Here is a 24,334-nt window from a genome sequence, read left to right on the forward strand (position 1 = left end):
TTTTTTAACTGTTAGGGCTTCTCTTACCTCCTGCTTGACTATATGTTAAAAAAGGTTTCAAATTTTATTAAAGTAGGAATTTTAAGGAAGTTGGTTGGCAGCTGTCCTGAGGGTGGCAAAATACTCCCTGTCCCACACTGAAGGGCTTGGGCGGGCGCACTGGCATGCGCTCATAGACAGAGGTTTCCGGGTCCTGGAGTGCGAGTCTTGGGTGGTCTCCCACGAATACCACTTCTGCCCAACCCTCCCCCACCCCGTGCCTCCTTCCCCTAGTCTCCGACCCCCGCTAGTCTCCGACCCCCGCCCCCACCCCCTCCCGCCCCGCTCCCCGCCTCCGCCTCTTCTCATCCGCCCCCCGCGTTGTCCTCGCTCATATCAACCTCCTCCACCACCCGCCTCCCGCACTTCCCGCCCTCGCTTGGGTCCGCACCACCACCACCACCACCGCCGCCGCCGCCGCCGCCGCCGCCTCCTCGCTGCCGCGCTCCATCAGCGTCTGCTGCACCGCCCGTACGCCCCTTGCTGCCCTTGACTCGCCGGCGCCCTGGAATCGGTAGGCTTCGCGCCCGGCGGCAATCTGGCTCTCGAGACCCCTCTCCCCCCGCTAATGCCGGAAGATCCCATCCCCGCCGCCACTGTGGCCAACACCGGTGCCAGGCGGCGCCGCCGTCACCGGCGCCGGCGCCGGCGCCGCCGCCGCGTCCCCCCCACTGCCTTCGCCACCATGCCCCTCGCGCCCACCACGTCCCCGCAGCAAACAGGTAGCAGGAAGCGGAAAGCGGACGAGGCGGGCGCCGGGAGCTCGGCATCCTGGGGCCCGGGAGGGGCGGCGACCCCCGAGAATGGCGAAGAGCTGCTGCTGTCCAAGAAGCAGAAACGGCTGGCGGCGCAGCGCTCGCTGCTGCGCTACCTGCAGAGCCGCGAGGTGGGCGCGCGCGACGGCACCGGGGCCCGGGACTTCGAGGCCGAGCTACGCGCCTACGCGGTGCACAAGCTGCCTACGCTGCTGACGGAGCACGAGCTGGCGTTGGGCACCCTCAACAAGGTCTTCGCGTCGCAGTGGCTGAACGCCAGGCAGGTGGTGTGCGGCACCAAGTGCAACACGCTCTTTGTGGTGGACGTGCACTCAAACCACATCACGCACATCCCTCTCCTGGGGGACGGGGCGCCGGTGCTGGCCCGGAACCAGCCGAGCTGCGGCATCCACGCCATCGAGCTGAACCCCTCCAAGACGCTGCTGGCCACGGGGGGCGAGAACCCCAACAGCCTGGCCATCTACCAGCTGCCCACGCTAGACCCCATGTGCCTGGGCGACCGCCATGGCCACAACGATTGGATCTTCGGCATCGCCTGGATGAGCGACACCGTGGTCGTGAGCGGCTCCCGCGACGGCACCGTGGCGCTGTGGCGGGTGGACCCCGACATGTGCCACCGCAGCATCGGTTGGCATAACGACGTGGCGTTCCCCATGTACGCCCACATCAGCCCGACGGAGACGGAGATCATCCCCAGGGCCAACACCAGCTCCACCAACCGCAAGGTGCGGGCCCTGGCTTTCAGCGACAAGAACCAGGAGCTGGGAGCCGTGTCCGTAGACGGCTACTTCCACCTGTGGAAGGTCGAGAGCACCCTGTGCAGGCTGGTGTCCTTCAGGCTGCCCTACAGCCGAGAGAACGTGTGCCTGACCTACTGCGACGAGTTGTCCCTGTACGCAGTGGGCTCCCAGTCCCATGTCTCCTTCGTGGATCCGCGCCAGCGCCAGCAGAACCTGCGGCCTCTGTGCTCCAGGGAGGGCGGCACGGGTGTGCGCTCGTTGAGCTTCTACCAGCATATCATCACCGTAGGCACTGGCCATGGGTCCCTGCTCTTCTATGACGTCCGCGCCCAGAAGTTCCTGGAGGAGAGGGCCTCGGCCAATCCGAACCCCTCTCCAGGGACCAAAGCGAAGAAGCTCAAGCTCACCTGTGGGAGAGGCTGGCTCAACCACGACGAGCGCTGGGCGAACCACTTCGGAGACACGGAGGAGTTCCCCAATGCGCTCTACACCCACTGCTACAACTGGCCTGAGATGAAGCTCTTCACGGCTGGGGGGCCTCTCCCTTCTGGCCTCTACGGGAACTACGCGGGCCTCTGGAGCTAAAGATGGCCGCCTAGGTATCAAAGTGCACAGATTTACCTTCCAGTTGTGTCTTAGCTCTTCATGCTGAGTTTGCAATTTTAATTCTGTGCGGTTTTTTTCTTCCAGGTGGAACACTGCCACTTTGCCTGTGTTTACAGTATTGGATGGAGAGATGGATCCCTCTGGCAATCAAAAGTCGGCTTTAAGATTCTTCTGCACCTTACCCAACACCACCATCTTTTTACCTTCTCACACAAAGAATCCTTAGTTATGCTCCCTCTTTGAGTGATTCACGTATGTTCTTTCTGTAGTTTGTTGCAGTCATGATCCCCACTACAATTCAGTACTTTGATTTTGTTTACCACTATTTTAGTAGTAAGTTTAGGTCTTTTACCTGTTTCAGATGTATGGTATTTGAGGAAAATGTGTGCTACAGAGTGTCTTATGGGCTAATCTGAGGAGCTACCCATTGATTATAGCCCAGCTGCAGTTAGAAAATGCATTTCAAATTGGAGATTGCCAACATTTGGGACTTGTTTCATTTTGGTGTTGGGAATCCATGTTTGTTGTTTGTGTATCATTAGTGTTTAAAATGCTTTAAAATATGTTCTGTTAGTTAAATGGATATTTTACAATCTTGTTCATCTACAACTTGATTATTCAGTAAAAATTTAGAATCGTTATCCCTAGGCCCTCAGCCTTCAGTGTTTACATTATGGTCTGCTTTCCTGGGTTACATTTATGCTATAGATTTTCAGAGTTAATCAAAACTGATCTATATGTGGTGGGGCAATCAGAGAGATATTTTGTGGAGTAAACATGTCTTAGAAGTTCAGGTAACACCATCCAGACAGCCATTTACAATGAAGACCAGCCATTGTGCCCAATGTAGGTGTTGTTGATTTTTCATTGTAGACGTGGATGATTCTGCTCTCTGAATGGAGTATGTACTGTATTGCAAAAAATAATAAATGGAATACATTCAGTATCCTAGCAATTGAGTGTAAGACTAAAGTTTTTGAACGCTTAAATGCATACTTTATTTTTTTCTCTTAAGTGTCCTTTTAGACATGTATTTATCAAGATCAAAATTTCCAGAAGAGAAGCTGAAGATATCAGTTACACGTACATTACTTTGTACATATTTCTTAAAACTTATATTACTGACAAGGGCTAAAAGGTTAAGTTACTTCCTCTTGAATACCTCATCTAAATATACTTCAGTATAGGTTAGGATGGGTTTTTCTGTTTTGTTTTGTTTTTAACGGTGTAACAGACCATTTTTTTCATTTACACAAACGGTTATGTTGGACCTCACCTAGTATATTTGTGTATGTCTTTGTATAGGTCATTTCCCATGTTAGGAAGAGGTATAGATATATGCCATTTTACACACATAGCTATTTTTAGTATTTGTAACGTGAAGACCAAGACTTACTACTTGGTCTTTGTTTGTTTTGTTTTACTCTAATTTAAAATGGATAACATATGCACATAATCACACACAAATCACTTGTCTCTGAAAGCTATACAGAGAAAAGTAAGGTCACACCCCAGGATCCCTGGTGTCCTGCCCGTAGATCCAGTCAGTATATTCGGTGTATGGTGTGTGTGTAATTTTTGTACAAGTGATTACACACATTGCACATACCTACTTTTTGTTCCACTTAGAAAATCTTGGAGATTGTCCCATATCCCTATCAACCTAATACATTTTAATTGCATAGTATTCTATATGATTATAATGTTTTATTCATTACACCTTTGATGAACATTTAGGTGGTTTCTTTTATTTTATTACAAACTATCTTGCAGTGATTACTTACATGGATACATTTTGTGTGCATGTATGTCTTCAAGATAAATTCCTAGATAACGAAATTACTGGGACAAATGAGTAAGTTCATTTTACATTTAATAGCCATTGCCAAATTACCTTCCAAAGAGGTCCTACCAACCTTAACCTATAAGTAACATGCACGCCTGCCTCAACACACCCTTAGCAACACTGTGTCATCAAATTTCATGCTCTTTCCCAATCTGATATCTACCTGATCGTGATCATTTCTTTCATCCACTGTGGCTGAGTTAATTTGATTTGTGGTCAGAGTACCAAGTAGGTTCTGAAAGAGATCAAGAAAATGACATGAAGGCAAGACAAAATACTGTCAACTCAAAGGCAGAGAGTACCTAGAGTTTAGGTTCACATAGTTGGAGATGGATTACACAGAACTACATCTCTTAGTTAGCTGTACCCATTACAGACTGCTGCACTGTTGGTTTCATTTATATCCAATGCATTACATATAACAAGAAAATTGAGGAAGGGGGTGTGGAAAGCCTGAACTAGGACATTGGAGGTAGGGGTGGAGAGAGGAAGTTATTTGAAAAAGAAAATAAAATGAACAAACAGTATTTGGTTTTTGATGTGGAATGTGAGGAAAAATCAGAGAATTTACGTGGACTCTCAGGCTCTGGTTTGAATGTAAATGTATCATGGTGATATTAGAGAAAGCAGGCATAGAGGCTACAGTTTTGGGGGGTAATAAATTAGGGACATGAATTTGAGGTGGGGGCAGTGGTGATTCAGTGGTAGAATTCTCTCCTGGTCCCTGATTTCTGTACCCAGCCAATGCACCTTATGCACAGTCGTCACGAGTCTGTTGGTGGAGGCTTGCCTGTTATAATGCTGAACAGGTTTCAGTGGAGCTTCCAGACTAAGATGGACTAGGAAGAAAGGCCTGGTGTTCTCTTTCAAAAATCTGCCAAAGAAAACCCTACGAATCACAATAACCTGATGTAACCCATCACGGGAATAGTCCAGGGCTGGGAAGCATTTTGTACTGTTGTGAATAGGGTCATCATGATTTGGGAGCCAACTCGATGACAGCTAACAACAATATATGATATCCAAGAGGACCTACCCAGTGAAGAATTACCTGAATATCCCAAAATGAGATTTCTCAGTCTGGCAAAATGAGTGACATGAAATGCTGTGTAACTCTCACTTTGAAAGGCAGTCAGAATACAATCCGCCTATCAAGGATCCTGAAAAAAGAATGAAGAGAGACAGAAAAGTTTTACCCAAATGCTGTGACTTTATCAGCCTGAGACAAGAAAATAAAATAATTCTTTAATTTAAAAATTATAATGATTTTGCATGTTCACTTCAAAATTACAAAATACTGTTTTTCTCCCAGATAATCAAAGACAGAGAGCTCCTTAGAAGTGAGGATGGCAAGACTTTGTTTCATGTATTTTGGACATGTTTTCAGAAGGGACCAGTCCCTGGATCAGGACATCATGCTTGAGAAAGTAGAGGGTCAGCAAAAAAGACAAAGGCCCCCAATGAGATGGACTGACACAGTGGCTATAGCAATGGACTCAAGCATAACAACTATTGTGAGGATGATGCAGGACCAGGCAGTGTTTTGTTCTGTTGTAAATAGGGTTGCTACGAGTTTGAAATGACTCGAGGGCACCTAACAACAACCCTTCCTAAGTATTTACCTAGAAACCCCCACTCCAGGCCTGCTCACATTGGTCCAGTAGTTATGCTTTTTCATTGCTCAACTGCTGGTACCATCCTGCAGAATGAAAAGTCAGACTTACCTTGCAAGGTAGGACTTCACAGCTAGTGATTTCTGAACCACTTTGCTGGTCTGAGCTGTTTCCAGCACTGCCAACACCCTCCTGGCTCCAGCATCCTTGGCAGCCATACTGAAGCCCTGAGAGTTTCACAGAGGCGGAGTGTCACCTCAACTACCAGCTCCTGCTAGCTCCAGTGCTTGAGTTCCCGCCTCAGTGCCACAGGTCCAGGTCTCTGCCAATTTGCCCAGACTGCCAAAGAGCAAAGGAGGTGTCCACGCGAGGATGCCCTTTCCTCAGCATTACAAATACAAAAGCACAAACACAAAGAATCAGAAGTGAAAAAGGAGAATGATCATAGACATTTATTTATGTTATTTAGTAAGCAGATATGTGTAAAATCTGAGTGAAAAAATTATCAGATCATACAAATAACTAACTTTTTTCCAGGAAGAAATAAAAGAACAGACAAATAACTCCAGAAAAATTGAAGGTGTGATTTTATTTCATTTGCCCCTCGGTCCAAGAAAATCACACACATAAACATTTAATAGACACTCCAGGCCTGAGGGTTTCACAAGTAAGTTATTTTACATTGTTAAGGGTATTTAATTTTGAGCTGCTACAAAGCCTGGAGAGAGAGGTTTTACTCTTTTCTATATGAAGTCAACATAATATTAATAACGAACATGACTATCACACACAAAAATAGTCTGTACATAAATAAATGCAAATTATCTTTAGAAAACATTGAATATAATCCATTAGTGAATTAAAAGAAAATGAGACCATGGCAAAGTTAAGCCAGTTCCTTGAATGCAAGGAGTCTTCACTATTGAGAAATCTATGATTACAATGAATCACATTAATAGGTCAAATAAGAAGACTGGCAGGCTCATGTCAATAAATTCCAGTAAATTACTTATTAAAACCTTACATCCATTTCTTATAAAAATCTTGGTCAACTCTGAGGAAATACATTCTTCCAATGGTGAGTGTGAGTGTGTGAATGTGTTGTGTTTCGAACCCCAACCAGAATCCTTTTTAATGGCACAATATTAAAAGGATGCCTGTGAAAGCAAGTAACAAAACAAATATTCCCAAAACCAACACCAAAATTTACTATTGTTATGAAAATTCTAGCTACAGGAATTAGAAAAGTTAGCAAAATAAAAGGTATAAATATTGGAAAAGAGAAAACATATAATTATTTGCAGATTATATGACAGTAAATGAAAAAAAATTACAGAAGAGCTAACTGAACAATAAATTCAGTAAGACGTCTAGTTTTGAAATTAATATATACAAATCAATACCTTCCTATTTTCACTTATTGACTCCTTCAGAAAATATTCAATGAATGCTTGCCATATGCCAGGCACTGTTGGAAGCGCTAGAGATACTATGGTAAACAAAGCAAGCCCATGCCCTCACGAAGTTTACAATCCATTGAGAGGCGGAGAGACAATAAACAGATCAACTAGTAAACATATGGCATATGAGATGGTTATTTGTGATAATAAAGCCGAGTCAAAGATGTTGTTGTTGTTGTTAGGTGTCATCAAGTCAGTTCCAACTCATAATGACCCCTATGTAAAACAGAATGAAACGCTGCGCAGTCCTGCCCCGTCTTCACAATTTTTGCTGTGCTTGAGCCCGTTGTTGCAGCCACTGTGTAAATCCATCTGGTTGAGGAAGCTCTTTTCCTTGACCCTCTCCCTTACCAAACATGTTGTCCTTCTCCAGGGAACTCCTGATAATATGTCCAAATTACATGAGATGAAGTCTTCCCATCCTTGCTTCTAAGAAACATTCTGGCTGTACTTCTTTCAAGACAGATTTGTTCTTCTGGCAGTCCATGATATATTCAATATTCTTCACCAACACCATAATTCAAAGGCAGCAATTCTTCTCGGTCTTCCTTATTCATTGTCTAGCTTTCACAGGCATATGAGGCAACCGAAAATACTGCAGCTTGGATCAGGCACACCTTAGACCTCAAGGTGACATCTTTGCTTTTTAACATTTTAAAGAGGTCTTTTGCAGCAGATTTTCCCAATGCAATGCGTCTTTTGATTTCTTGACCGCTGCTTCCGTGTTCATTGATTGTGGATCCAAATAAATGAAATCCTTGAAAACGTTAATGTTTTCTCTGTTTATCATGATGTGGCTTATTGGTACAGTTGTGAGGATTTTTTTGTTTTCTTTGTCTTGAGTTATAATCCATCAGTAAGTGCTTCAAGTCCTCTTAGCTTTCAGCAAGCAAGATTGTGTCATCTGCATAAAGCAGGTTATTAACAAGTCTTCCTCCAGTCCTGTTGCCCCATTGTTCTTCATATAGTCCAGCTTCTCGGATTATTTGCTCATCATACAGATTGAATAAGTGCGGTGAAAAGATACAACCCTGATGCACACCTTTCCTGATTTTAAACCACGCAGTATCCCCTTGTTCTGTTCGAATGACTGCCTCTTGGTCTATGCACGGGTTCCTCATGAGCACAGTTAAGTGTTCTCGAATTCCTATTCTTTGCAATGTTACCCAGAATTTGTTGTGATCCACAAAGTGGAATACCTTTGAATAGTCAATAAAACACAGGTAAACATCTTTCTGGTGTTCTCTGCTTTCAGCCACGATCCATCTGACATCAGCTATGTTATCCCTCCTTCCATGTCCTTTCCTGAATCTAGCTTGACTTTCTGGCAGCTCACGGTAGATATGTTGCTGCAACTGCTCTTTAATTATCTTCAGCAAAATCTTATTTGCATGTGATATTAATGATATTTGTGATAATTTCAGCATTCTGTTGGATCAGCTTTCCTTGGAATGAGCACAAATATGGATCTTTTCCAGTCGGTTGGCCAGGTAGCTGTCTTCTAAATTTTTCGGCATACACGAGTGAGTGAACACCTCCAGCGGTGCATCTGTTTTTTGAAACGTCTCAAGTGGTATTCCATCAATTCCTGGAGCCTTGTTTTTCACCAATGTCTTCAGTGCAGCTTGGACTTCTCCTGCAGTACCATTGGTTCTTGATTATATGCTGGCTTCTGAAATGGTTGAGCATCAACCAGTTGTTTTTGGCACAGTGGCTCCATGTATTCCTTCCATCTTCTTTTGATGCTTCCTGCATTGTTAAATATTTTGCCCATGGAATCCTTTAATATCGCAACTGGAAGCTTGAGTTTTTTCTTAGTTCTTTCAGCTTGAGAAATGTCAAGCAACTTCTTCCCTTTTGGTTTTCTAACTCCAGGTCTTTGCACATTTCATTATAATACTCTACTTTGTTTCCTTGAGCTGCCCTTTGAAATCTTCTGTTCAACTCTTTTATTTCCTCATTGCTTCCATTCGTTTTAGCTGCTCTACAATCAAGAGCAAGTTTCAGAGTCTCTTCTGGCATCCACTTTTAGCCTTTTCTTTCTTTTCAATGAACTTTTGCTTTTTTCATGTATGACGTCCTTGATATCATCTCACAACTCATCTTGTCTTCAGTTATTAGTACCCACTGATTTAAATATATTCTTGATCTGGTTTCTAAATTTAGGCAGGATATACTCAAGGTTCTATTTTGGCTTTCCTGGTCTATAACACCACTATGAGTCGGAATCTACTCATCGGCAATGGTTTGTTTGTTTTGAAGACTTGTTTTAATTTTCTTCAACTTCATCTTGAACTTGCATGTGAACAATTCATGGTCTGTTCTGCTCTCGGCCCCTGGCCTTGTTTTGACTGATGATACTGAGTTTCTACATTGTCTCTTTCCACGTGTAGTCGATTTGATTCCTGTTTATTCCATCCAGTGAGGTCCACAGATATAGTCACCTTTTATGTGGTTGTAAAAATGTATTTACAATAAATAAACTGTTGGTCTTGCAGAATTCTATCATGTGATCTCAGGCATCGTTTCTATCACCAAGGCCATATTTTCGAACTACTGATCTTTCTTCTTTGTTTCCAACTTTCTTATTCCAATCATCAGTAATTTTCAATGCATCTTGATTGCATGTTTGATCGATTTCAGACTGCAGAAGTTGGTAAAAACCCTTCAATTTCCTCATCTTTGGCATTAACGGTTGGTGCATAAATTTGAAAAATAGTCTTGTTGTGTGCTTTTCCTGGTCACAAACCAAGACAAAACCCACTGCCGTCAAGTCGATTCAGACTCATATTGACCCTATAAGACAGAGCAGAAATGCTCCATAGAGTTTCCAAGGAGCGCCTGGCAAATTCAAACTGCCGACCTTTTGGTTAGCAGCCGTAGCACTTAACCACTATGCCACCAGGGTTTCCAGTAGGCGTATGGATATTACCCTATCACTGGCAGTATTGTACTTCAGGATAGATCTTGAAGTGTTCTTTTTGATGATGAATGAGACGCCATTCATCTTCAATCCGTCATTCTGGGCGTTGTAGACAATATAATTGTCCAATCCAAAATGGCCAATACCAGTCCATTTCAGCTCACTAATGCCTGGGATAGTGATTGTTATGCATTCTATTTCATTTTTGAGGAATTTCGATTTTCCTGCATTCATATTTGGTACATTCCACTTTCCAATTATTAATGGATATTTGCAGCTATCAGACTACTATTCATAAGTTTTTCACTGGTCAGTTTTTTCAGAAATAGATTGCCAGGTCCTTCTTCCTAGTTTGTCCTAGTCTGGAAGCTGTGCTGAAACCTGTCCACCATGGGTGACCTTACTGGTATTTGGAATACTGGTGACATAGCTTCAACATCATAGGAACAGGCAAGCCACCACAGCAAGACAAACTGACAGACAAGTGGTGGGTCAAAGAGGGTAGGGTACAGGAATTCAGGGGAGATGCAATTTTAAATAAAATCATTAGTGATTGCCTGGTTGATAACTTGACATTTGATCCAAGACTTGAAAAAAGTGACAGAGAGTGCCGTGCAGCTGTATCAGAGAAGAGGTTTCTAGGTAGAGGGAAAAGCAACTGTAAAAGTCTGTGGTGGGACCATGCCTGGCATGTTAGAGGAGCAGAAAGGAGACCAATGTGGTTAGATCAGATTGAATTAAGAGGGAGTACTACACAATGAGGTCAGAAAAGTAAGGGGGGGCCATATTGTGTAGAGCATTATAGGCAATCAGAAGAAACTTCGATTTTACTCTGAATGATTTGAGCGTATTAAACAGATAATCTATATTTTAAAAGAAAACCTGGTTGCTGTGTAGATAGTAAGCTGTAGACTGTTCAAAACCAAACCAAACCCATTGCCATCGAGTCAGTTCTGACTCATAGCAACCCTATAGGACTGAGGAGAACTGCCCTATAGGGTTTCCAAGGCTGTAATGTTTATGGAGGCAGACTGCCACATCTTGCTCTTGCGAACGGCTGGTGGATCCCAACTGCCAACCTTTTGGTTAGCAGCTGAGCTAACCAGGGCTCTTTCTGTAGACTGTAGAGGGTAAAAGCAGAGAAAAAGGGAGATCAGTTAGTAGATTATTGCCATAATACAGATCAAATGTGATGGTGGGTATATGCAAAAATAATCAGCTTAAAAATTCAGTGGAGCTTCTGGTTCAAAATGGCAGTCATCCTCTTCTTTGGATCTTATGAGAATGACATAGAGGATATTTAAACTGAGTAACTCCATGGTTAGTGCTATAAATAAGAAAGAGTACCGTCATCAGATCAGAAATGTTGACAGTGTTCTGGAAAACAGAAAGTAAATAAGATCACTAACAGATAAAGCTGAGACATAACTGTGAGAATGCTTCTATTAGATGGAAGCCAGTCTTCACAGAAAATTTCCCTAAAGGCTCTGAGCTATGCTTTAGCATATATCGAGAACTGGAGTGATTTTTCAAGTGGTAAGCACTGTTGTTGGAGGACTGTTCATGGATGGGCTTGGCTAGTTGGACCCCTCATCAGACAATGGAATACTATACATCTGTTAATATTTTGGAGGTAGTTTTTTTACGTACTGACATGGAGACGTGGTCTTTATAATATTGTTTGGTAAAATAAGCAAATTGCACAACACATGCATATTATAATCCAATTTCTTAAAAAAGGAAGAGGAGAAGAGAAAGAAGCATACATTATATATAAGAATACATAAAAGTGTTAACCGTGTCTCTGAGGCACGGCAAAATAATTTCTTAATATTTTATATATTTATGTAATGTTTGAACAGTCTTCACAAAACATATATTTCTTTAGTAAATTGAAGGAAAAGAATGAAGACTCATGGTGAAAGACCTAGTGGAGGTGAGAGAAAAATGAAGAAGGCGTGACTGATGGTGTCAAATGCAACAAGTAGCTGAAATAGGCTAAATATGGGGAAATTTTCATTTTCTATACAATATGAAAGTCCACAAGGACCTTCACAAAAGCAATTGTAATAGTGGTTAGGTGTATTGTAATTATCCAAGAGAGGATAAATAATTCAGTGTTTTTCAAAACTGACCATGGAATGAACCCTTTGTTCTATTAGCATACAGAACTTTGATTTTGTGGATTTTTTTTCTCAATACCTCAGGAAGTCATTTTTGGACAAGTTGTGTTAGAGTTACATAGACACTACCTCACAGTGTCTACAGAACAGTGACATAAATGTTCCCGGCACAGGTGTGAAACTGAAACAAGGCATTATGTACCAATTTAAAGAAACTGTGTTTTTTTTTTACTCTTTCCTGACACGTATCTCTAGGTATTCATAGCCAGAAGCTAAGAAAATTTGAAGACCTGTAACACTAGAGATCTCAAGTTTTCTTGCATATTCATTTTTTTCCACGAAACATCTCTGGTTTTGAGCTGATTATAATTTTAGCTTGAGTCTTGACACTTAAATGTTCATTAGTTGTACCTAGTACTACGTTCCTAACTATAATCCTAGAGAGGGAAATGTTTTAGCTGTGAAATAGACCAGGGTATCTTCTCAGTCATTGCTATAATACTCAAATTAATTCCCATCTCTGACGTTCATGACTGAAAATAGCACCAGTCCTATATGATATTAATCCAACCTCTGACAAGAATAGAACTGTTATCTTTATTAGTTACAGGAGGGCAAAGAAAAAAATAATCATTCAGAACTTTAAAAAGGCATATTGTTTCTCCAGTGACAGAGAAGAAACATAATTCACAAATTCTTCTTCTGTTCTTAGTGTTATAAATTGAACACTACCAGTACCTGGAAAATGAACCCTGGTGGTGCAAAGAGTGAAAGCTCGACTGCTGATCAAAAGGTCTGTGGTTCAAAACCATCAGCTGCTCTGCTGGAGGAAAGTCCTGGAGATTTACTCCCGTTTTTTAAAGATTACAACCTAGGAAACCCTGTGGGGCAGTTCTACTCTGCCTTACAGTGTTGCCATGAGTTGGAGTCACTCAGGGGCACAGGACAACAACAGTACCTGAAAGCATATCTGTTGTACGTACTTCCAATGTAAAACAGAAGATTTCTGAAATCTAGTCACTTTCACTTACAAAGGGTTAAAATCAGTGCATGAACCCTCAATTAAATATCTCAAATATGTAACATTGGGAATATAAAGCTAAACAGTGATATAATACCTATAGTACCATTTGTCTTGCTTATCATCATGTTTTATCCAGTAATTATTCATATTATTACACAATGCCAAAATAGCTAGTTGACACAGCTATAACTAGATGATTGAGAAAGAATCATTCAAATCAATGATTTAGACTAAGGTGGACAAAACAACCAATTGAATAACAGTGTTAGTATCCCTTCTGCCATCCATCTAGTTGTTTAGACTTTGGCAACCCAAGAATATAGTATTGTTCTGGAAAACCAAATAACGAACATGACCTGTAGAATCTGATAAAAGACTGAGGTCATGGATGAAATAATTCCCTTTGTAATATGCAACTTCTGTAGCAAAGGAGCAGAGGCATAATAGGGCCAGAACCTTCTGCTGAAAATGGGCATTAGTTAGAGATATATATTTGACCTTCAAGATCTCAATAGAATAATAATCTTGTGTCATATCAGTATACATATGTAGTAGCCAGCCTTTCATCCTCACCCGCAAAGGAATTTTATTACTATGGCTGTTTATTGGGGTCTCTATCTTTGTGTGAGTATTCACATATATAAACACATACATCTAGACAGAGATAAACTATATTCAATGTGAGGAGCTCAAGGTAATGTCTTATTAAAATCTTGAATCTTCTTTGTTTTACTTTATAACTCTCTGTGGTTGACTCACCTAGTCTCAAAATGAAAAACACAAGTCAAAGTAATGGCAGAGCACTGCAGTCACCCACAGCATCTGTTACTGTTGTATTTTTTCCAATTTGCTGGGCTGAGTATTGAGTAATGAATGATAACTTGGCACTACCGTTCTTTGAAAATATTTAAATATTTAAAAAAATCTCAAAACTCCTAAGCTATGTAACAATCAATCCTTCATTTTACCTAATATTATGAGTTGCTACTCAGATAATAACAATTAGTTCTCCCATTACGAATGTCAGCCATCAACATACAAACTGTAAATTGTACATTACACAATGCTGTGGGAAATCAGGTTGGGGAAATAACTACTTTTCAGACTCTGTACTGCCAATTTAACTTCTTCTCCTAAGACCACTTCCTATATAGAGAGAGAAAAATAACTAAATTTGAGTATTTGTTCATCTCTTATTGTTAGCATGTGCCTATAGACTACATGCCCAAGAGCAAGATGATAAAATTTTGTATATCTATAAAAACTATTAAAGATCATCTAATCAAACACACTCATTTTTAAGGGTTGACACATTTTTAAGATGGTAACTTTAAATGTGATTTCTGACTTTTTTTAATTTTTAAAATACCAAAATGTGCATATAATGCAATAAAAATTCATGTTTATACTCCCTAGAACTAAACTGTTGGCCTGTCTTATATGCAAAAAAAGAAAGTAAAATTATGGATGAAATTGAAGCCCCCTTTGAAAGCTATAAATTCCATTTTCACTTCCCCATAGTCAAACACTCGGTATCATACTTCAATGGGTATCTGTCCAGTTCAATTTTTATACTGCTGGGTATATTTATTTAATAAGCACTTATATTGTGTTTACCATGTACCAGGCAATTATTAATATTTTACAAAGATTTGCTTACTTAATCCTCATCGTTGTTGCTGGTAGTTGCCAGCCAGTTGACTCCAAGTCAAGGCAGCTTTATGCATAACAGAACAAAACAGTACCTGGTACTCTGCCATCTTCATGACCATTGGATGGTTTGAGTCCATTGTGACTATTGTATCAATTCATCTAATTGAGGGTTTCCTTCATTTCTGCTAACCCTCTACTTTACTATAGTGAACAGGATGTCCTTTTCTATGGACTGGTCTTTCCTGATGATGTGTCCAAAGCAAGTGAGCCAAAGTCCCACCATGCTCCCTTCTAAGGAGCATTCTGGTTGTATTTCTTCTAAGGTTGATTTGTTTGCTCTTTTGGAAGGCCACAGTATATTCAATATTCTTCACCAATGCCACACTTTGAATGCAACAATTCTTCTGCCTTCTTTTTTCATTATCCAACTTTCACATGCGTATGAAGCAATTGGAAAGACCATGGCTTGGATCAAACTCACCTTAGTCATCAAAGTGATGTCTTTGCTTTTTAAAAGTTTAAAGAGGTTTTTGTAGCAGATTTGCCCAATGCAATATGTTTTTGGATTTTCTGACTGCTGCTTCTATGGGCATTGATTTTTGATTCAAGTAGAATGAAATCATTGACAATTTCCATTTTTTCTCCATTTATCAAGATGTTGTTTATTGGTCCAGTTGTGACTCACAGTAATCCTCATTTTTCGTATGACCGTTTTGCAGAGGAGCTGTTAGGTAAGTAGTTTAAGGAACACAGCTATTAAGAAGCCAAGCTGCATCCAGAGTCACTTCATACATACATATGTTTCTATCTACAGTATATAGAATCAATTTTATTAATTATATGTGCTTTACAAAATGTATGTAAATGATATCATACTGAACTGATTCAGCAATTTGCTCTTTCTTTACTCAACATTCAGTATTTGGGATATACTCATGATGGGATATACTCATGATGATTCCTTTTAACCATTGGATTTTCTATTATATGAATATAACTAAGTTGGTGTGGTCTATCAATGGACAATTAGGTTCTTTCCAAATAGGCTATATTTCAAGCAATGTTTCTGTATACATTTTTTTTTGTAGTGCATACATGATAACTTTGCTAAATTTTTAAATGTAAAAGTGAGCTTGCTGGGTATAGACTGTGAGCATTTTCAATTTTCTGCATGCTGCCTAAAAATGTACTCCAAGCTTGCTGTGTTAAGCAGAATTCCAAGATGACCCCAAGATCCCTGCTCCCTGGTGTCCACACACCTTCTTCCAGTAATTCAAACACTAATCTAAGTGACACTGTTCAGTAATTTTGAAGATGTAATTAACATCTCAGATCAGTTGATTTGGACATAAGGAAGTTATCTGTGGTGGGCTCGACCTAATAAGTGAGCTCTTAAAAGGGATTGGGCTCTTCCTGAAGAGAAAGATTTGAAGCACAAGAGGGATTTGACACAAGAGAGTTTCTCTGTTGCTGGATTTGAAGATGGAGGGGAGACTTGACTAGGACCTGAGGGTGGCCTCTGGGAGCTGACAGGGACTCCTGGCTGACAGACTGCAAGGGAATAGGAACCTCAGTCCTGAGACTTCAAGGAAATAAATTCTTCAAACAACATGAACATGTTTAGATAATGTATTCTTCCCCAGAGCCTCCAGATTGGAACACAGCAGGCCAAGATCTTGATTTCACACTTGTTAATATTCTGAGCAGAGAACCTAGACATGTCATGCCTGGACTTGGGACCTATAGAACTAAAAGCTTAAAACTATGGGTATTATTTTAAGCTGCTAAGTTTGTGGTAATTTGATAGGCAGCAACAGAAAACAAACACTAGCTGTGCTATTTTTGCTCCCAGCAGCAGTACACAATATTTGATTCCCCTTTTCTCATATATTCACCAACACTTGATGTTATTGCACATTTCAATTTTTGCCATTTTAATGCATAAAAGATGGTCCGTTATTATATGTACAGGTGTCAGTCAAAAATCACTCATCATACCAACAATCAGAATGATCTCAAAATAAATGAGAAACTACAGTCAATAAATGCCAACACTCAGATTACAGAGATGTTAGAATTATCTAAGATTTTAAAGTGGCTATGATAAAATGCTTCAACAAGGGATTGCAAACACACTGGAAATAAATGAAAATGTAAAAAGATTTTGCAAAGAAATTGAACACATAAAGAAGAGCCAACAGAAATTCTAGAACCGTGAAACACAAGAACTAAAATCAATAGCCCATTGGATAAGCTCAACAGCAGAACTGAAGGGACAGAGGAAATAATCAGTGAACTAGAAGATAGAACAATACAAATTACCCAACCTTAACAATAGGCAAAAAATAGACTAAAAACAAAAATGAATAGAATTTGGAGGACCTGTGGAACTGAAAAAAAAAATGTTACAGGGAAAACTACACAATACTGATGAAAGAAATCAAAGATGATCTAAATAATTGGAAACACATGCCATGTTTGTGGATTGTAAGGCTCAAAACCCCCTTGTTTCTGTCAGTTTGATGTACCGTGGGTGTTGCTGTGATGCTGAAGCTATGCCACCGGTATTCAGATATCAGCAGAAGAAAGCAAGAGGTCATTGAAAAGATAGAAAGGAAGAAAAGACCAAGATGGATGTCAGAGGAGGCTCTGAAACTTGCCCACAAACGTAGAGCAGCTAAAGCAAAAGGAAGAAATGAAGAAGTAAGAGAACTGAATAGAAGACTTCAAAGGGCTGCTCGAGAAGACAAAGTAAAGTATTATAATGACATATGCAAAGAGCTGGAGATAGAAAACCAAAAGGGAAGAACACGCTCGGTGTTTCTCAAGCTGAAAGAACTGAGGAAAAAATTCAAGCAACAGTGAAGGATTCTACGGGGAAAATATTAAATGATGCAGGAAGCATCAAAAGAAGATGGAAAGAATACACAGTCATTATAGTAGAATTCGTCGATGTTCAACCATCTCAAGAGGTGGCATATGAACAGGAACCCATGGTACTAAAGGAAGAAGTCCAAGCTGCTCTGAAGGCATTGGTGAAAAACAAGACTCCAGGAAGTGATGGAATATTAGTTGAGATGTTTCAATAAATGGATGCAGTGCTGGAGGTGCTTACTCATCTATGACAAGAAATATGGAAGACAGCTTCCTGGCCAATTCACAGGAAGAGATCCATATTTATGCCTATTCCCAAGAAAGGTGATCCAACTGAATGCTGAAATTATAGAACAATATCATTAATATCACACGCAAGCAAAATTTTGCTGAAGATCATTCAAAAACGGCTGCAGCAGTATATCGACAGGGAACTGCCAGAAATTCAGGCTGGTTTCAGAAGAGGATGTGGAACCATGGATATCATTGCTGATGTCAGATGGATCCTGGCTGAAAGCACGGAATACCAGAAGGATGTTTACCTGTGTTTTATTGACTATGCAAAGGCATTCGACTGTGTGGATCATAACAAATTATGGATAACATTGCAAAGAATGGGAATTCCAGAACACTTAATTGTGCTCATGAGGAAACTTTACATAGATCAAGACACACTTGTTCGGTTAGAACAAGGGAATACTGATTGGTTTAAAGTCAGGAAAGGTGTATGTCAAGGTTGTACCTTTTCACCATATTTATTCAGTGTGTATGCTGAGCAAATAATCAGAGAAGCTGGACTATAAGAAGAAGAACGGGGCATCAGGATTGGAGGAAGACTCATTAGCAACCTTCGTTATGCAGATGACACAATCTTGCTTTGCTGAAAGTGAAGAGGACTTGAAACACTAATGAAGAGGACTTGAAGCACTTACTAATGAAGAGCAGAGACCACAGCCTTCAGTATGGCTTGTGCCTCAACATAAAGTAAACAAAAATCCTCACAACTGGACCAATGAGCAATATCATGATGAATGGAGAAAAGATTGAAGTTGTCAAGGATTTCATTTTAACTGGATCCACAATCAACAGCCATGGAAGCAGCAGTCAAGAAATCAAACAACACACTGCATTGGGTAAATCTGCTGCAAAGGGCCTCTTTAAAAAGTTGAAAAGCAAAGACGTCACTTTGAAGACTAAGGTGTGCCTGGCCCAAGCCACGGTATTTTCAATCACATCATATGCATGTGAAAGCTGGACAATGAATAAGGAAGACCGAAGAACTGACGCCTTTGCACTGTGGTGTTGGCAAAGAATATTGAATATACCATGGACTGCCAAAAGAATGAACAAGTCTGTCCTGGAAGAAGTGCAACCAGAATGCTCCTTCAAAGCAAGGATGGCAAGACTGTGTCTTACATACTTTGTACATGTTGTCAGGAGGGACCAGTCCCTGGAGAAGGACATCATGCTAGGCAAAGTACAGGGTCAGTGGAAAAGAGGAAGATCTTCAATGAGGTGGATTGACACAGTGGCTGCAACAATGAGCTGAAGCATAACAACGATTATAAGGATGGCGCAGGACCGGGCAGTGTTTCTTTCTGTTGTGCATAGGGTTGCTATGAGTGGGAACCGACTCAACGGCACCTAACGACAACAACAAGGTTGAAAATAATAAAGATATCAAATATCCCAAATGGTTTATGGCTTTAATATAATTCTTATCAAAATCCCAGCAAGATTGTTGGTAGATATAGACAAAATTGTTCTAAGATGTATGTGCAAATGCAAAAGAACTAAAATAGCTAAAACAATTTTGATAAAGAATAATTCAATGGAAGGAATTAGACTTCCTGATTTCAAGACTTTTTATGTAGCCATAGTGATCGTCTATGTGGTATTGGGGGAGGAATAGACAGATGGATCAATGGTATAGAATAGAGAACCCAGACATAAAAAAATATATATATAGGTACAAAAACAATTAAATGGAGGAAAGATATTCTTTCCAAAACATGGACCTTGACCTAAATCTCACATACATATTATTTGAAAATTAACTCAAAATCAATCATGGATTTAAACATAAAAGTATAAAACATTTAGAAAAACAGATAGGAAAAAATCTTTGGGATCTAGGACTAGGTAAAGAGTTCTTAGACTTAATAGGAAAAACACAATCCATAAAAGAAAAAATTGATGAATTGGTCTTCATTAAAATTTAATTTTTTTTTTTTGCTCTGCTCAAGATCCTGTTGAAAGGCTGAAAAGACAAGCTGCAGATAGGAAGAAAATATTTATAAATCATGTACCTAATGAAAGACTAGTATTTGGAATATTTAAAGAATTCTCAGAACTCAAAAGTAAAAAAACCAACAACCCAACTAGAATATAGGTAAAAGAGATGAAGAGAGACATTTCACTGAAGAAAACATATAAATGGTAAACAACCACATGAAAAGATGTCCAGCATCATTAACCATTAGGGAAATGGAAGTTAAAACCACACTGAGATATCACTGCACACCTAACATAATGGCTAAAGTAAAAAATCATGACAACACCAAATGCTGGTGGGGATGCAGAGAAACTGGATCACTCATACATTGCTGGTGGGAATGTAAGATGCTAGTCACAGAATGGGAAACAGTTTATCAATTTCTTACAATTTATTATGAAACTAAACATGTAACTACCATATGATCCAACACATGCACTCCTGGTCTCCTAGAGAAATGAAGGCTTATGCTGATAAAAAAAAAAAAAAAAATCCTACACTTGAATGCTTATGGGAGCTTTATTGGCAATAGTTAAAAATTGAAAACGACCCAGATGTCCTTCAAAGGTTGAATTGGTAAACAAATTGTGGTACGTGGAATACTTCTCAGCAATGAAAATGAATGAACTATTGATACGTGCAACAACCTGGCTGAATCTCCAGAGAATTATGCTGAGTGGGGAAAAAAGCCTATCCAGAAAGGTTATCTACTGTATAATTCAATTTGCATAACATTCTTGAAATGACAAAATTATAAAAATGGAGAAGAATTTAATGGTTCCTGAGGGTTAATGAGGGGGCAGGGAGAAGGGAAGTATGTGTGACTACAAAAGGGCAACAGGAGGGATACTTGTGGTGATGAAAATAGTCTTGATTCTGTAAATGTCTGTATATCTTGTTTGTAATACTGTACTATAATTTTGCAAGAAGTTGCCATTGGCCGAACAATCCATTTATAACAAAACTAGCTGAAAATGATTTTCCATTCTTGGCCCAGGGGAATTAAGAAAGCATCCCAGAGGAATTGATGTCTGTACCTCTAAAAATGAGTAAGAAGCACTATGTGAAAAAACAGAGGCAGGACAGTTCAGAAGGAAGGGACTGTGTGTGCAAGAATATAAATATATAGCAATGCATGGGGTTTTCAGGGTAGAGTAAATACTTTCATATCTGGAGAGTAAGGTACAAGTAGAAGAGATAAAGAGTGGGAAGCATAGCCTGGGATTGGACTATAAAGAACTTCATAAATTGTAATATTGAGTCTATCCTATGGGTAGAATGACCATATAATATATCTTCTAAACTGGAACACTGTTGAGAGTGAAAGATAGAACTATAAACTGGAACTGTCCCAAGCAAACCCTACCTATAAAAAAAAAAAACAAAACAATGACAAACCAAGGCAGGAAGTTAATCTGGAGAGTGACCTTAAACAAGGGCACTGAAAAGGAGGTGGGTGGGGAATCAAAGGCCCATTTTACCCAAATGCAGTTTTTCCCTAGGCTAGTCGTGCTGATAATTGCACCTTTTTGTTTGATAGTCCTTGCTTTTGTTGAAGGTTCTTTCTAAATTTTCGGTAATCACAGTGAGAAGTGTACTAAGTATTGCAGATTATTGCTGAATTACCTCTGAATGAAGTGAAAAGCCACGCCCACCTTCCGACACTATTTAGGGCATCATGAAATTATATTCAATGGAAAATGCAAGGGCAAGATGACCATAAACTTAGCAAATATACATTTGAAATTTTTTAAAAAGAATCCGAGCCTTGGTGTTTCTGATTGCTACAGTAAACACAGGTTAAAAAAAAAAAGCCTCATTTCTGCAATGCTGCTATCTTCTGTGTCATTTTCTGAATATACAAGTTGAATAAATAGTTCAAGTCATATGAAGATACAGCACGAAGAACACTAGTCCTCTGAATAAATACCCTTTAATGAACTGAACTGTTATGGGAATATAATTTTAGATTCAACCATGTAAAGTAGACATATGATTCCTGTAAGGTTTTTGATCTGAATGACAAATGAAAGTTTGCTCTTTCCAATTTCTTATCATCTGGGTTGACATTATATGGTTAAACAAGATTTAAATTTACCATGTAAATTTGGTAGAGGCCATTTCATAATGCAAACCACTAATAACGGAATAAATTGTAGCTTATTTACTTCATAAATCATTTAAATTATTTACTTCATAAATCGTTCTCAGGAGTAACAAGAAAAAATGGGAAATCTATTTTCCTTAGACCCCATGGGTCTTCATTTAATTTTTAGTGAGATAGAGAAGATACTTTATCAATGGCAACAATAAAATAGTTTCAACACATAACTTTGCAAAAAAGACTTACAGAGAATGTCAAAGAACTTATATATATAATGGATTTGTAAAGGAGGTGGGGTCAGAGAGAAGAAGAAAAGGTATAACAATGACTATTTAAACTTGAAAAGTAAAGAATTGCCAAAGTATAACAAAATATGATACCATCATGCAATGCTCCCCGTTTCAGCAGGAAGTAGACCAAGAATTTTGAAGATTTAGAACACCAATTAATTTTGTAAGGCAGATAGTTGTCAATGTCCCACCTTATTTTCCAGGGAATTTGCTCATTATTTGAAAACTGTACTTTTGGATTGTGACAATCATCAGCTTGTACTTGATATGTTCATGGCTGTTTGACTGAATTTTTAGCCCCATCTTTCAAAATATAATAGAAAATAGGATAGAAAATGTCTACCTAACTGTAAATTTCTGTTAACCCAACAAGGGCTTTTGTCCCTAATTTTTTGGCCTCTTGTACCTTCCCACATTCATTCATTCACACATGCATGCATTATTTATATAGGGACTATCATAAGCATGGTGCTGTGATGAGTAATAAAATATGTATCTTTTTTCTGATAAGACTTACGTAAGCAAATTTAATTCCAGATGAAAAGCTTTGAGCAGAACATGAGAAGTACATATAAAAGGGGAGGATTCAAGAAACGTGCCATACAGAAGTAGACATTCAAGTGGACCTTACAGCTTGTAGGGAATAAGATTTGAACAAATGGAGTTAAAAGAACAGATACGAGATACAAATAAAAAGAGTCGGAAAAAAGGCAAAAAGGTAGAAAACGTCAGGATAACAAATGGTACAAAAAAATAATGCTTTCCTAGAAATGTGGGAATCCCTTTTGGTGCATGCAGGTCAGTGGCAGGAGAGAAGCACGGAAATGTGGTTTGCGGCTGAACTGCGCAGGGACTTGAAGGCTAAACTAACATGCTTTAATATGGTTAGCTTCAAGGGTATCAACTATACATCTCTTGTTACTCGTTTATTTTTTTACACAAAGTATGTTTTTAATCAGCCTTGTTGAGGTATAAGGTACATAGAATAAAGCGCACCCAATTAAATGTACAGTCTGAGAAGTTTTGACAAATGTGTACCCCATGTAACTACCGCCACAATCAAGACAAGGAACATTCCTATCACCCTGAAAGTCTCCTCAGTCCCCGGTGTCGTTAATTCCATCTCCTGCTGATCCGCTTTCTGTCCCCATAGCTTACTTTTTCACTGTTCTAGAATTTAATATGAGCATCCTATGAACTCATTTCTGACTGGCTTCATGAAAAAAATTTTTTTTTTCATTCACTTAATATCTTTGAGATTATTCCAAGTTGTGCAAATAATAGATAATCCCTTTTTATTCTTGAGTGGTATTCCATTGCACAGACATGCCATAATTTGAGTATCCATTCACCTGTTGAGGGACATTTGGGTTGTTTCCAGATATTGGCTATTATCAATAAAGTTGTTATGGACAGTCTTTGTGTGGACATATATTTTCATTTCTCATGAGTGGAATTGATGGTGTTGGCAAAAAAAAAAAAAAAATCGTGCCAGAAGAATGAATAAATGTGTCTTGAAAGAAGTACAGATGGAATGCTTCTTAGAAGCAAGGATGGCGAGACTACATCTGACATACTTTGGGCGTGGTATCAGGAGGGATCAGTCCCTGGAGAAGGACATCATGCCTGGTAAAGTAGAGGGTCAATGAAAGAGAGGAAGACCGTCAACGAAATGGAGTGACTGCAACCATGGGGTGAAACATAGCAATGATTATGAGGCTGGCGCAGGACAGGACAGCGTTTCATTCTGTTGTGTATAGGGTCACTATGAGTTGGAATCTACTTGACAGCACCCAACAACAACCTTAATTTCATCTGCAAAGTCCCTTTTGCCATGAAAGTAACATACACAGGCATAACATCAGGGGTGAAGATCATGAGGGTGAAAATTCTGCTTACCATAGTTCCTTATTGAATTACCTTGGTGCCTTTGCAGAAAATCAATTATCCATATATGTGTGTTTCTATTTCTGGACCCTCTATTCTTT

At 39.7% G+C, this 24,334-nt stretch overlaps 1 protein-coding gene across 1 annotated transcript; it reads left to right on the forward strand.

The window, feature by feature from the left end:
• Positions 1-607: 607 nt before the first annotated feature.
• On the forward strand, positions 608-2,140 carry LOC126068670 (DDB1- and CUL4-associated factor 12-like protein 2). Its single transcript, XM_049871419.1, has one exon. The coding sequence runs from the start codon at positions 608-610 to the stop codon at positions 2,138-2,140; it is 1,533 nt and encodes a 510-aa protein (XP_049727376.1).
• Positions 2,141-24,334: the final 22,194 nt, after the last annotated feature.

Source organism: Elephas maximus, chromosome X, assembly GCF_024166365.1.
Source record: "Elephas maximus indicus isolate mEleMax1 chromosome X, mEleMax1 primary haplotype, whole genome shotgun sequence".
NCBI classification, from domain to species: Eukaryota; Metazoa; Chordata; class Mammalia; order Proboscidea; family Elephantidae; genus Elephas; species Elephas maximus.

Bases quoted from the DNA above. Each gene is read 5' to 3' on its own strand.
- LOC126068670 (XM_049871419.1), top strand. From the start codon at position 608: ATGCCGGAAGATCCCATCCCCGCCGCCACTGTGGCCAACACCGGTGCC.